The 14,012-nt window shown below is 49.6% G+C and overlaps 1 protein-coding gene across 1 annotated transcript in view; it reads left to right on the forward strand.

Annotated features, from left to right (window-relative positions):
- The window catches only part of LOC144890842 (A disintegrin and metalloproteinase with thrombospondin motifs 19-like), a 184,838-nt gene extending 176,049 nt beyond the window's left edge, over window positions 1-8,789 (forward strand). The window contains exon 12 of the mRNA XM_078772701.1: window positions 6,969-8,789. Coding sequence (XP_078628827.1) covers window positions 6,969-7,147 — 179 coding nt within the window. The 3' untranslated portion in view covers window positions 7,148-8,789. The remainder of the gene's footprint in view (window positions 1-6,968) is intronic.
- The last annotated feature ends 5,223 nt before the right edge of the window (window positions 8,790-14,012 follow it).

Raw genomic sequence — 14,012 nt, forward strand, 5'->3', positions numbered from 1 at the left:
TGGTCGACGTCACGCACAGACGCCTTATCCAGGCTGAAACGTTCAGCTCGCTCGCTTACGCACTGCCTAGCTTGTCGAGCAGCTCCCCGAGCGGCTCACCGAGCGCCTCGCCGAGCGGCTTGCTGAACGGTTCGGTGCCGGCGAGGTCAATCTGTACGCTTCCGGCGGCGGACGAGTTCGCCCGCCTCCTCGCCAGCTTCCCGGCCCTCACGCGGCCCACCTTCTCGGCGGGGGCCGTCAAGCACAGGGTGGAACATCACATCCCCACCGCCGGGCCACCGGTCTATGCCCAGGCACGCCGCCTCGAGCCGACGAAGCTCGTGGTAGCTAAAGCGGATTTCGCTACGCTGGAGCAGCTCGGCATCGTGCGGCGCACCGAGAGTGCTTGGGCGTCGGCACTCCACATCGTGCCAAAGCCTGGTGGGGGATGGCAACCGTGCGGGGACTACCGGCGCCTCAACGACGCCACCACCCCCGACCGCTACCCCATCCCCCACATTCAGGACTTCTCCGCCCGGTTGGCGGGCATGTCCTTCTTTTGGAAGGTGGACCTCATACGCGGCTACCATCAGGTCCCCGTCAGGCCGGAGGACATCGCGAAGACGGCCGTCATCACGCCATTCAGACTTTTCGAATTTCTTCGGATGCCCTTCGGGTTGAAAAATGCGGCTCAGGCGTTCCAGCGACTAATGGACAGCGTCTTGTGCGACTTGGATTTCGTGTACATCTACCTGGACGACATCCTCGTCGCCAGCGCGTCCCGCGAAGAGCACCTCCACCATCTCCGCACGCTCTTCGAACGCCTGGGCCAGCATGACCTCATCGTGAACCCCGCCAAGTGCCGGTTCGGCGTCGCCGACATCGACTTTTTGGGGCACCGCGTCACCAGGCACGGGGCCGTCCCCCTACCGGCCAAGGTGGAGGCGGTGAAGGGGTTTCCGCGCCCCTGCACGATCAAGGGGCTCCAGGAGTTCCTGGGCATGGTAAACTTTTACCATCGGTTCCTGCCCCGCATCGCCCAGCTCCTGCGCCCCCTGCACGAGGCCCTCCGAGGGAAGCCGGGCAAAGGTGAAGTTACCTGGACCGAGCAGATGGACGCAGCGTTCGCGGGCGCGAAGCTCGCCTTGGCTAACGCCACCATGCTCGCGCACCCGGCGCCCGATGCACCGATCGCCCTCACCACCGACGCCTCGGACTACGCGGTGGGCGCGGTGCACGAGCAATGGGTGCGTGGTGCCTGGCAACCGCTGGCGTTCTTCAGCCGGCAGCTTCGCCCGCCCGAACGCCGCGATAGTACCTTCGACCGCGAGTTGTTCGGGCTTCACCTGGTGGTCAGGCACTTCCGCCATCTGCTCGAGGGCCGTGCGTTCACGGCCTTCGTCGACCACAAGCCACTGGTATTCGCGATGGGCAAGGTCACCGAGCCGTGGTCGGCCTGGCAGCAGCGTCACCTCTTGGCCGTGTCCGAATATACGATGGACATCCGGCACGTCACGGGGAAGGACAACCCGGTGGCGGATTGCCTTTCCCGGTCCGTCGCCCACGCAGTCCACCTCGGCATCAACTATGCCCGGATGGCGGCAGATCAGGCCGCCGACCCCGGCATCCAGGCCTTGCGGACCGCCGTCACAGGCCTCCGCGTCACCGAGGTGCCGTTCGACGGCGCGGCCCTCTTGTGCGACGTCTCCTTCGGGCAGCCTCGCCCCATCGTGCCCGCGGGCTGGCAGCACCGGGTTTTTGACGCCATCCACGGCCTGTCCCACCCGGGCACGAAGGCCTCCCAGAGGTTGGTCGCCGACAACTTTGTCTGGCATGGCCTCCGGAAGGCCGTCCGTGGCTGGATCAGGACGTGCCTCGCGTGCTGGCACGCGAAAGTGCACCTACACACCCAGGCCCCATTGGCCCCGTTTACGGTGCCGGAACGTAGGTTCGACCACGTTCACGTGGACCTGGTGGGACCTCTGCCCCCCTCGCGGGGTTTCACCCATGTCCTCACAATGGTGGACCGCACCACCTGGTGGCCGGAGGCCGTGCCTTTGGCGGCGACGACGGCGGCGGACGTCGCGCAGGCGTTCGTTGCCACCTGGGTCGCCCGGTTCGGCGCCCCCTCGGACATCTCATCCGACCGCGGCCCTCAGTTCACCTCGGAGCTCTGGGGGGCGGTCGCGCGGGGGATCGGGGTCCAGCTGCACCAAACCACGGCCTACCACCCCCAGGCCAATGGCCTGTGCGAGCGGTTCAACCGCTCGTTGAAGGCCACGCTCCGAGCCACCCTCAGCGACGGCGGCTGGGTCGACAGGCTCCCCTGGGTCCTGCTGGGCCTCCGGACGGCGCCCAAGGACGACTTGCGCGCATCCGCGGCGGAGTTGGTCTTTGGACAACCGCTGCGAGTGCCGGGCGAGTTCCTCCCCGACCCCACGGCACCATGGTCCGCGGCGCAGGAGCGCTCTGTGCTGCAGGAGACCGCCCGGAGGTTCGCCCCGGTGCCGACGGCGCACCACGGGCACCCACCTACGCACGTCGCCCTGGAGCTTCGCACCGCGGAGTACATCTTCGTCCGGCACGACGCCCACCGGACACCACTGCGGCCCCTGTATGACGGGCCTTTCCGCGTGCTGGAGACCGGGGTGAAACATTTCACCTTGGACATCGGCGGTACTCCCGACCGCGTCTCAGTGGATCGCCTCAAGCCGGCCCACCTCGACGTGGACCACCCACCGTCGGTGGCTCGGCCCCCGTGTCGAGGCTGCCCCCCTGCGGGTGGACCCCTGGCACCACCCAGCCCCGCCGGCATGCCGCCCCCCGGTCCTGCACCCATCCCGGGTGCAGCCGGAGGCATCCCAGCTGGCATCCCTGCAGCCCGGACGCCGCCAGTCGCCAGAGGGCGCTTCGGCCAGGTCATCCGTTTGCCCCGCAAACTAGCCCTCCAGGTGCGCGGGAATTCTGGGGGGGCGCGTGTGGCGGACACGAAAGCTCACTGGCGTGATGGCATCATTCCGCGCACCAAGTGGGCGGCGGCCACACCCGAGGGGTAGGCGTGGCCTCAGGATATACACCGGGCGCGCAGCCCGGAGCACTCCAGTGCTACAGTGGAGCTCTTGCAATAAAGACTCTTTTAACTTACCGCGTTGTCCGCTTCCTCCTTGCTAAACAAGTAGCACGCGTAGCACCGCGCTTCAACATCGTTAATTTTCACCTCGTTGGGAGGAACACAAACTAGCCCGTGTTTACGAGTTAGCGATTCGTTAGTATGCGTTAGTATGCGTTATTCGTTAGCAATGTGGAAACGTTCGCCCGCCATCCTAACTCGACCAAAGATAAGTTTGTAACCGAGAACTGAGAAAACCCAATGTTTTTTCGAACACCAACAAACAGATCAGCTATAGCCTAAAGTCATTAAAACAGAGCCACAATGTGAAGAAAAGACCTCCCCCCGGTGGCCATACCAGACCGCCGGCTTCGGACCCTCTCAACACCGGACTGTGTTCTCTCTCGTGTTCTCTCTCGTGTGTTCTCTTTCTCTTTCTCTTTCTCTTTCTCTTTCTCTTTCTCTTTCTCTTTCTCTTTCTCTTTCTCTTTCTCTTTCTCTTTCTCTTTCTCTTTCTCTTTCTCTTTCTCTTTCTCTTTCTCTTCCTCTCTCTCTCTCTCTCTCTCTCTCTGTGTGTCTCTGTGTGTCTCTGTGTCTCTGTGTCTCTGTCTCTGTCTCTGTCTCTGTCTCTCTCTGACAAAGGTACAGAAAAGGATGAAAAACAAAAACGCCAAAGCACACAGGATGGTAAAGGAGAGAGAGGGGTAGGGCAGGAGAGGAGGAAAAACACACAAAGGACTCACCACATCACAGAGCAGTTGCTCACAGCCGCCATGACGCCACACCCAAAGAAAAAGAAAAAGAGAAAGTAAGTAAGTAACACATGTAGAGGCCTGTGAGAGGGTCCGACCAAGAAAGGAAAGGAGCACACGAGTACTGTCGACAGAGTCTAAAAGCCAAGAGCGAGAATAATGCAGGCACGTGCTAAGTGAACCCGGCAGTGAGAGAGAGAGAGAAAACACGTGTGTAAGGCCATTTTTCAGGGCCTGGCAAGTGGGGTGTCACTGCTGTTTGAGGGTATCCTGGCTCTCCCTCTCTCAAAGGGACTCGGGCCCTGATTAGTGCATATCCCAATGGGCTTTGGTCTATCTTCTGTTCTTCAATAATTTAAATACAACTGTGGATGCAATCTTTGTGCATCTGCCTGGTAAATTATCCCTTACTAGCAACGGTACCCACTCTAGGGGCGGGGCTTCAATTGGGAAGCCCAAATGACAAGGCAAAATATCAGAAATTGAAGGCTTTTTTATTTTAAACGATTCATATAAACATCCGTTGAATAATGTCACACACAAATCATCAAAATCTAAACAGTATTTGTGGAATTTCAATAAAAGCTACATCACTGTTCATATCGGTAAATATTATTCCATCATGTTTGGAAAAAGTGAAAAATTGGAAATTGGGAAAACATTGAAAAACAATATAGCCTATTTTACTCCAGGGGGTCAGGATTATCCACCCAAAATTTTGTTGCGATCGGTTCAGCCATTTTTACAGTACCTGGGAACGGACAGACATTTGGTGAATTATAGTAAGATGAGTGGAGGGCCTGACTTTCCCTTCCCCAACGCATAAAGACATACTAATCCGAAATAAGGGGAAGGGGCTAAGATAATGCTCTGCTATGAAATAACTATTCTAAGGGACCTGTGTGGTGGTTGCAATTACTTTTTTGTGGTTTCCCAAAACGCAACAGTATGTATGTATATATATATGATCATTATAGCACTGGAAACAGCTGGGCTAACCTCCATCAAATTTTGTACACTTGCACAGGGTACTCAGGGTCAGGTCAAGGACACAAAATAATTCCCCATCAAATGCAAGAATGTGGAGATGACTTGCGATTTTTACCTGTACATGGAGAACTGTGCAAGTAGTTTAACTGCTGGTTAAGGGAGCAGGTATCGACACATTTTTCGCTCCCGGAGGGAGTGGGTATTACGAGTGCAGACAAATGAGACAACAACGGATTTAACGAGACAAACACAGGTGCTGCCCTGGTGCTAAGTAACATGGCATAATTGCCTTGGCACTCCAGGCACCAGCAACAGCATCTCTGTGTGGTTCCTTTTCACTCTGCATTCACCAGGCCAAATAAGAATAAATTCATTGATATCATCAAATCACAATAAGAAAACAATAAGAATAACTACAACTGCCACTTAAAACTGCGGGCAGTGTTGAACGGTTTACTCGCACCGCAATTTTCGGAGGTGCAAAATAGGGCGGAAAAATAATAACAAGAAAAACTTTGGGAATAATAATAGGTTACTCTCCATTTCATGGAGAGTAAACCTAATTAAACAAGTCAAATACCAGGAGAGCTAGTAATACCGACAACACACGTTTTTCGCTTTTGGGCAAGAAGCAGCTTTTGGGACTTGGCTTCTTCCACTTAACACATCGTTTCTTCAAGAAGAATCTAAAATTGTTGAAAAAAATGTTGACATACTTGTTTTTTTGGCTCTCATTTGCTAGGGGACAACATCAAACCTGTCAATTATAGCTTCATTACTTATCCCGTTCTATTAAATGCTGAGTAAATAAATGGCTTCATAATACGTGCAACTTTCGATTTTTATCCACAAAAAATTCTAAAATCACACTAGGTACCTCCCTATTAATTTGGGACATTCTCTCCTAAGAACATTAGGATCAATGTCATTCCAAGCAAACGTAAATGAGATTCTGATGTGCAAGTCTTGAAATGCCTTTACAACCATGATCCTCTCTACGACCTACCTGTTCTTTTTTTCTTTCTGTTTTTCAGTATACTAAAGGCTAACCCCCGCTCTCTCTAGCAGGGAAAATGGCCTTGAAATGCCTGTTGTTGTTGTTTTGTTGTTGTTTGCAGTATACTACAACTCAATACACGGTGTAACTGTGTACAAAAAAGTTTTGTCATTTCACCAATTCCACAAGAGTTGCACCATTCCACAAAAGTTTATAACAAAATTATTTGAAAGTATCCCAAGAATAATTTCAATAGTTTTGAATGAAACGGGTGGAAATACTCACTATTAGTTTATAACAAGGCACAGGTAGTGGACAAAAATTGGAAACACCTGAGTAAATGAGGGACACCAAGCAACGGCTTCCACATAGGTGTGACCCATGTGTTAATGAGGCAACTAACATCCCAGCATGCTTAGGGTCATATATAAAATGCTGCACAGGCCTGGTTGCCTACAATTATGGATAGCATGGCTGCAAGAGGAGACCCCCCCAATTCCCAATCCACAGAGCACGTGGTTTGATGAGCATGACACCGATGTTATTCACACGTCATGGCCTTCTCAAGATCTGAACCCAATCGAGCATTTATTGGATAATCTGGAATGACACCTGAGACAGCGTTTTACACCTCCATCAAAGATGTGTGAGTTAATTCTCTTTCTCATGGAAGAATAAAGCCGCATCCCTCCTGCAGAATTCCAGATGCTGGTGAACTCTATGCCACGGCGAATACAGGCCGTACAGGCCACACATGGGTGGCCCAACACTCTATTAAGTGACTTTACACTTTTTCATACCTTGTACATTGGTGTTTCCATTTCTCTTTTCCACCACCTACATATTGTTTATTAATTTTATTATTTAAATAACATTTTATTTTTCATAAAGGTGTATTTGCACAAAGTTTTTGTTTCCTTATGCATCAGTCGAAAAATACAAAATGTTGAACACCTTTGGCAAGCAGTGTATATCATATATGTGTACGCACACACGCACATGTGCACATCCACACCAGCTCAAGAGTTTCATCCAATCAAATCAAGAACGATTCTACGTTGCACATAAAATTTACTTCCTGATAAATATATTGTGTTTTTATTGAAACAAAGTTCTTTCTTTTTCTTTCTTGGTGCCGCAGCCACTCTTTCAGATACCTGCACCCAGGACCAATGGCTGGTGTTTTGTCGGCTTGCCCGCAAAAGCAACATGTGTCAAGACATACGATGGTACAAACGTTGCTGCCAGAGTTGCCGAGACTTCTACAACACGGCTTCGCGCATCGTCCCCAAACCTATTGTATCTCTGTGGGACCGTTAGAGGATGCCCATTGCTGGGGCCCTTAACATAATGGACACACTGAATAATGGACATGGTGTGCCACTGAAGCACTTACACAAGCTGATCTATTGTCAGGCTGTTTATAGGATGTTAACATTCTTGTGCATCCATATTGCCCTGTGAGACAAATCACCATCCCTGGGGATATATTGACCAGTCTACGCAATTTTCATTAAGCCAAATCGGGCCAACCACTCCATTTTCAAAGGAACCAGTTGCCTCCATCATGCTTGAGCTACATTAGAATATCTGCAAGGATTTCTCTTCATTCTGCTCTCCTTCATGAATTTACATTTCTTGTATTCATACAACTCCTTGGGTAATGCTTTTAGCCAAAACATATATATATATATATATATATATGGCCTGGAATTTTACTGCACTTCATTTACCTTTACCATATTGCGCACACCTCAAACCTCTCAAGGATGCTGAAGAACATGGTGGGATGCTCAAAACAACTCTACCTCCAGATTCCACAATTCTGTCCTTCTCTTGGGCCTCAATCTCAGAGGTTAATGCAGTGTACAACTCCCAATAATGTGCAAATGCCAGTGGGGGTAGAGAGAAGGATTTTGATAACTATTTTTGGTGTTTAATACTCTGAACGTTTACAACTCTCATGCTTTTTATAACTTGGTGCTTGGTTCATAAAACCTGGTGTTGGCTTTATAGTTAAGGTGCCTGGCTTATTGGCTTAAGATTTTAGGGTCTTGAGTTTAAGCCCCTGTCGTTCCAATGAATCAGCACCAGGTGGGTTGACTCAGCCTGTCGTCCTTCTGAGGTTGGCAAAATGAGTACCAGATTTCTGGGAAGAATGAGCCATTCGAGTATCCTGTGTCGGAGTGGCGACCCATCCAGGATTCCCCCTAGCCAAGGGAAAACTGCCTCAGCAGCCCGACGCGTCTGGAGACTCGAAAGGAGTGGTTCTTCCTCTTTCATACATCATTCAAGATTGCCAAACTTTGTGTTTTATAACCCAGTTGAAGCTGTTGTGACTTGAACTCAGTTTTATATGAATCTCTGCGTCCAGTTTAATATTGTGGCAGGACTTAATTAGAATTAAGAATATTGTAACAATACTTAACTACTACTACCTGATCCTCGTTAACGGCCTCAATTGGTCCCTTCTCGCAGACCGGCTGACCAGGCCTGGTGCTGTACTTGAGCTGATCTGGGCAAGAATTTAGAATTTGGTCAGGGTACCGGCGATAACGCAACGTCTTTGTAAAATACACCGTGCAATTTTTAACACAAATTGCTGTGAGCAGAGGGGACACCCTGGTGAACACCAATCAAAGGGACGGCACACGCCTTGATGTATCGCCGTGCCTGGGAATTAACAGTGACAGTTTATAGCTGAGATTCAAACTTGGACGAGATAGCTCAAAGGTAAATGAGCTACCTCTGCACAATCCTGTCGAAATGTGGCAGGACTTAAAAACAACAAATATATTTGCTAATTTTACGAGGTTAGTAAACACTTTTTTTAGGCTTTTTCCCTCCACAAACAAGTCCGATCGAAGTTTACTATTTAAGTCTGTGATTCTCTAAACTTTGTATAATGGTGCTGAAAAAAAAAAACCAACACGGGGTTCGTTTATATTTTAAATATGGTTTACGCAAACCTTTCTAGCCACTTAAGATATGTATACCTAGCTATAGGTAAAGGACTACAAATACACAAGGTTTTTGTGTGTTGAATTATTCTTCCAGAATTCTGCATCTTTTTAGCTCACCTGGAACAGAAATTGTTCAGGTGAGGTATTGTATTAGCATAGTACGCAGTACGGTGTCCGTCAGTCAGTCAGTGAGTCAAGCTGTATGTGAACTCTCGGAACTTCTTCTCCGAAACTACACACCAAATTTGGATAAAACTTGTCCACAACCTTCATCACCCGTGATTTAACAAAGTTTGTTCACAACATTTAAAAAAAAAGAGAGTTTAAGGGGGTCAACTATGGGTCAAAGCGGGTCCAGGTCTGATCCCCCAAAATAGGTATTTACCTTATTCTCTGTTACATATTTTGTGGGTCAATCCACACCAACTAGTGCTCCCTGGTTCTACCAGGTGATTTCGGTGGCATTGCCCCAATTTTTAACCATAGGCGGTGGATGAAGTTGGTCCGACTCTAAACATTCAAGTGGAATATTACTGTCATGTAATTTTCAGGCTGTGCTAAATCATTTGCTGTTTATATGTAGTCATTGAGCGTTAACTTGCCTGAGTCAGCAGTTTATAAAGTTGGTCCGAAGAATACAACTCCATTAAAGTTGTATCTTTTCCCTCAATATTTACCTTTTATGATCTTTTTGTTTTCAGTTTCCATAATTGTTTTTTTACGGCGAAGCCCATCGGGAAATGCCGTCTGGAACAGCGTTTGTCTGTCCGTCCGGAGTATGTGTATGTATGTCCCTCACAAACGTCCACCAATCAGAGCTGCGGATATGGTCACATGACAGGGGCACAGCAGATCCTCCACTCAGCAAATCAAAGCCAGACTATGCTGTTGTTAGGCTATCAGTCTTGCTTTTTCATTTTCCCTGCTTTCCTAAAACAAACCTTCTTGCCTTGTAACATATTTATATGATTAATTGTGCAGAATCGGTAAATGCACGTAATTATATCGTGATTAGTTCTGTTATAAAACACCTTGATCCATCACCAATACAAACAGCCATGAAGGTGTGCAGCAGTAAAAAGATACTGCAGAGAATGTACTTGGCTGATGACATACACCTTTCACCAGAACCAATAATGAAGGACAGGTCATTACACGGTCAGATTTTATACGTGTTGTGTCGTAAAGTACTCCAAAAATGAAGAATTCGGTAAGGTCCAACGGTTTTATTCAATCCAACATCGGACGCACGTCCCGTTCCAATCCTCTCCATGCTCCGACCTTTACCCAGAACTCCTCCTCCTATTGACCACGCCCCCTCTAGCGTACCTCTATGCACAACACCACAATACGTCAATATGGAATGGGGAGCCCAAAATCTGTACATGATTGTGAAATCATTAACCCAGAAATGCTGTTATTTTACTCCGTTTTCAGAAACAATTGAGGTGCACATGACATACCTGATCGACATCAACAAAAACCTTCATTACCTCGGCCACCGAAGGTGGACAGAGGTTATATGTGTTCACCTCTGTTTGTTTGTCTGCCTACAAGTCGAATATCTCAAAATGTTATGGACGGATTCTCTTTAAACTACGTGGACAAGTTGGGTGGGTGACAAGAACCGATTCAAATTTGGTGAAGATCCGAATCGAGATACGAGAAAGTTTTTACATTTAAAACAATTTCTAATGTGATTCTTCATCTCAAAAAGTTGTGGATGAGTTGGGGGAGTTGAAAAGAACAAGGCGATTCCATTTTTGTTCAGGTCCGAATCCAGATCTGGCCCATCAGTGGGATACAAAAGGTAAACTGTTCAGCCTGGCACAGAGGTATGCTCTGTACTGAGTGTGTTCTTATTACCTCCGCCACCAAAGGTGGACAAATTCAAGTTGTGGACAAATTCATATTGTTGTGAATTTTGGGTAGGGGGATATATAGATTCAGGTAGATCTGCATAGGTAGGTGCTTCGATTGTCATGCTAAAGAATCTCGATGTAATAAGTTCTGTGTAGCCCAGATGTCGGATAAGTTGGATATGTGTCCCCACCACGAGGGGGCTGGGCATGTTAAGTAGTTCTAGGGTTTATGCTAATTCCCCGGTGTGTCGTCCCCTCTGTGATCATTCCGGTGTCCCGTATGGCAACACACCCATATACATTATAGGCCCATTAGCGCATACACACTAATTAACTTCCCTCTCATAATAAAACCTGACTGGAAGAACAGACCGGAAGCGACCGCACACTACGGCGGCATGGCAGGCAAACAACGAACAGGCAGGAAATAGCCACGCCCCAAAGGACTGTGATTGGTCAGGGGAGGGGCACTGGGCAGGAAGCTTCTCCATGATTGGAGTAAAGAAGGTGAAGGACGTGCCACACTGATTGGCCACCGACCGATGACACAAACACCAAAGGCACGAAGCGCTTGGCCAATCAGTGCGGAGGATGCAGAAGATGACCAAGAGGCGACGCACTGGTTGGAGGGGAAGAGAGCTGACGTGAGGGGACGATTGGAAAAACGCCTGGCTCACCAGCATTTTGCCCTCTCCCTCTGCCCTCTCGTTGGAACTGTATCTTGCGCTTGGAGCTCCTGTTTGCCCTAGACGTACTATTCCTCTTCCTTTCTTTCCGTGTGTTGGACCTCTTCCCGTTTGGACCTTGGCTTGTTGGGCGACGACGGACGGTGGAGCGTCGGTGATCCTCCTTGCCTGCATTTGCGTACGGGACCGAGCGTGCAGACAAGGCTTGCCGCACGGCGGCGTGCGTTGGCGTGGAGGAGCGCGGGCGGGGACGCCTCGAGGCCTGGTGTGCGGGGAGGCCTGCTTCATGCCAACACCGGAGCCTGGACGGCCTAACGATTCCTGATACACCTGAGCTAGACGGAGATAAGCCCACACCCACAAACATAACGATTTATTTTATTTATCCTACCATTTGTCTTGTATCTGAAGTGAGGTGTGGGTGTCAAGTAGTAGATTTGTTATTGCCTAAAGTTCAGTTATAGACGTTGGTTGCTAATGTGTTATGATTTAAATGTTGTCTAAAAATGCTATTTTCATAAAGTTAATAAAGGGTTTTTGCTTCGTTTTAGTTTTGCTCGCTGAGGTCATGCTGGACAAATTGTATACGTGTGCTTTTTCGAGGCTAGATAAGGCCGGTCGTGAAACCACGCCCACATGCGCGTGATTTTGTGTAACGCGAGTAGAATGTTTAGAGTGCAGACATAAACCTATCGTTAACCATATATATTTTGTTTTAATCACAGCAACGCATGACTCTGTATAAACATGCTTTGAATTACTCATGTAAACAAACCCATAAAATATATGGGTTTGTTTGGCCAAGCATACACTCTTCTCTTTGTGAGTTACATTTCTGTTTTCTCGGAGCCCAGAGAAACATTTGGTCCGAATGATAAGGAAGGGCTGACTCCCCCGAATGACAGAGCGGATGACGGTGGGGGCTTGGCCCACCGGGGAGGAACCTCTCCCAGTGTTGTTTGTTCCCTCGGAGATTTCCTGATAAAACGTGTCCCTATATAAATGGACGGGGAATCAATGTGTTTTCAGGAAGGCTTGACGTGGCATGAGACTGGCTCTTGCTGTAGATGTCTAGGCTTCTTCCGGATCTGTATAAGTTGGTTTTTAATAAAGCCGCGTCATTTCAGGCTATTGTGGACTTCTTTTGCAAACGAAGAGCTGATTCTTCACAAAATGGTACCAGGAGTGGGGTGTCAACAGACGCGGAGGACGGGAAGCGGAACCCGGGCGACAGAAGGAAGGTCCCGAGGCCGGGACGCTGGCACTCTAATTTGATTAAGGTGAGCAATTGTTTTATACCAGAGGGCTATCTTTCCAAATTTGTACCTTGCTTCTTCGAACGGGTTCAGTCCGCTTCCCTGTCATCCGCGCTGTCTGCACTCGAACAGAAATTGTAAGTAAAGGCTCATTTAGGCCTCAGAATGACGTGGTTTTGTTAAAGCCAGGATAAACAAGTAAGGATAAACCAGGAAGGACTTAACAGTAAGCTTAAAGTTACAGTTAGCACCAGGAGGGGAAAATGAGGTCGGACAGCCATATAGGCTGAAGCCAGGTGGCCAAGATTTTTCCAGGAAGGAACAGCCCAGAGACAAGATGGGGTATGCCATTGCATGCCAGGGAACGAAGGGCTGTGGCTAACTTAGATAGAAGGCCAGAGGTCCAGATAAAGCAGGCCAGGATCTGGTGGACAAGAGAAAATAAATAAGCTCACAGGAAATGGGCCAGGTGGCCACAGGGTGAGAAGGACAGGAATGGTTTTTGAAATATTGAAATTTTAAGCATTGCAGCTATGGTTATTGAAGCTACAGGACAGAGGACAATTAAGTAAGCAGTTAAACAAGTAAATCAGCGAGTGATGCCGCTGGACCAGATGCCAGACCAAGACCCCCCACCCCCCCAAGCCCTGAGCCCTGTCCCCGGGCTACAGGCGCCACCTCTCCCACCCCCGCCCCTGTTCCCCCAGGGGTTAGACCCCCAGAAAACTAGACCAGCCGCCCCTCAGGTTCACCTTAGCCCGGGCAATCCTTTTAGAGGACAAGAAATTAATGGGGCGGACAGCGGGTTCGCGGCCCCAGAAGGGCTAGGAGTATTGTATTGTACCCCTCAGTGGAAGGGCTCACGGAATCGGAGAACTCACAGCCTACAATCGAGATGTGTCCCTTTAAAAAACCATTTGAAAGAACCAGATTTGGCGGCTATGCAGGAGCGGGTGAGAACCTTGCTGGCTGAACATCCCGGTCAGATACCAGAATTTATGCGGTTGTGGATACAAAATACAGGCGCAGATTGGCGGGACGTCTGCCACATGGGAGAGGCTGTATTGCCAGTGCGGGTGTGGGACCAGGCCAAAGTACACGCACGCTGGCCGAATGTAGCACCAACCCCGGCCCAGACCCTCGACGATTGGGGGGCCCTGGTCGACCTGTTGTTGGCCGGGGTACACATCGCACTAAGGCTAACCGACCAATTAGATGAAGCGGCCGAGCAGTGGGACATGGGCGACGATAAGAAGGCCGATGTAAAGGACGACATGTTGCAAATGATTGCCCAGGAATCCATAAGGGCCCCCTCCCCAAAATTTGGAACCCACAAGGGCCCCCTCCCCAAAACTGGAACATACAAGGGCCCCCTCCACAGCCGCAGAATTGGGCCGTGCAAAAGGACCCCCCACCCC

This window comes from Myxine glutinosa, chromosome 2 (genome assembly GCF_964187855.1).
Source record: "Myxine glutinosa chromosome 2, kmMyxGlut1.1, whole genome shotgun sequence".
NCBI classification, from domain to species: domain Eukaryota; kingdom Metazoa; phylum Chordata; class Myxini; order Myxiniformes; family Myxinidae; genus Myxine; species Myxine glutinosa.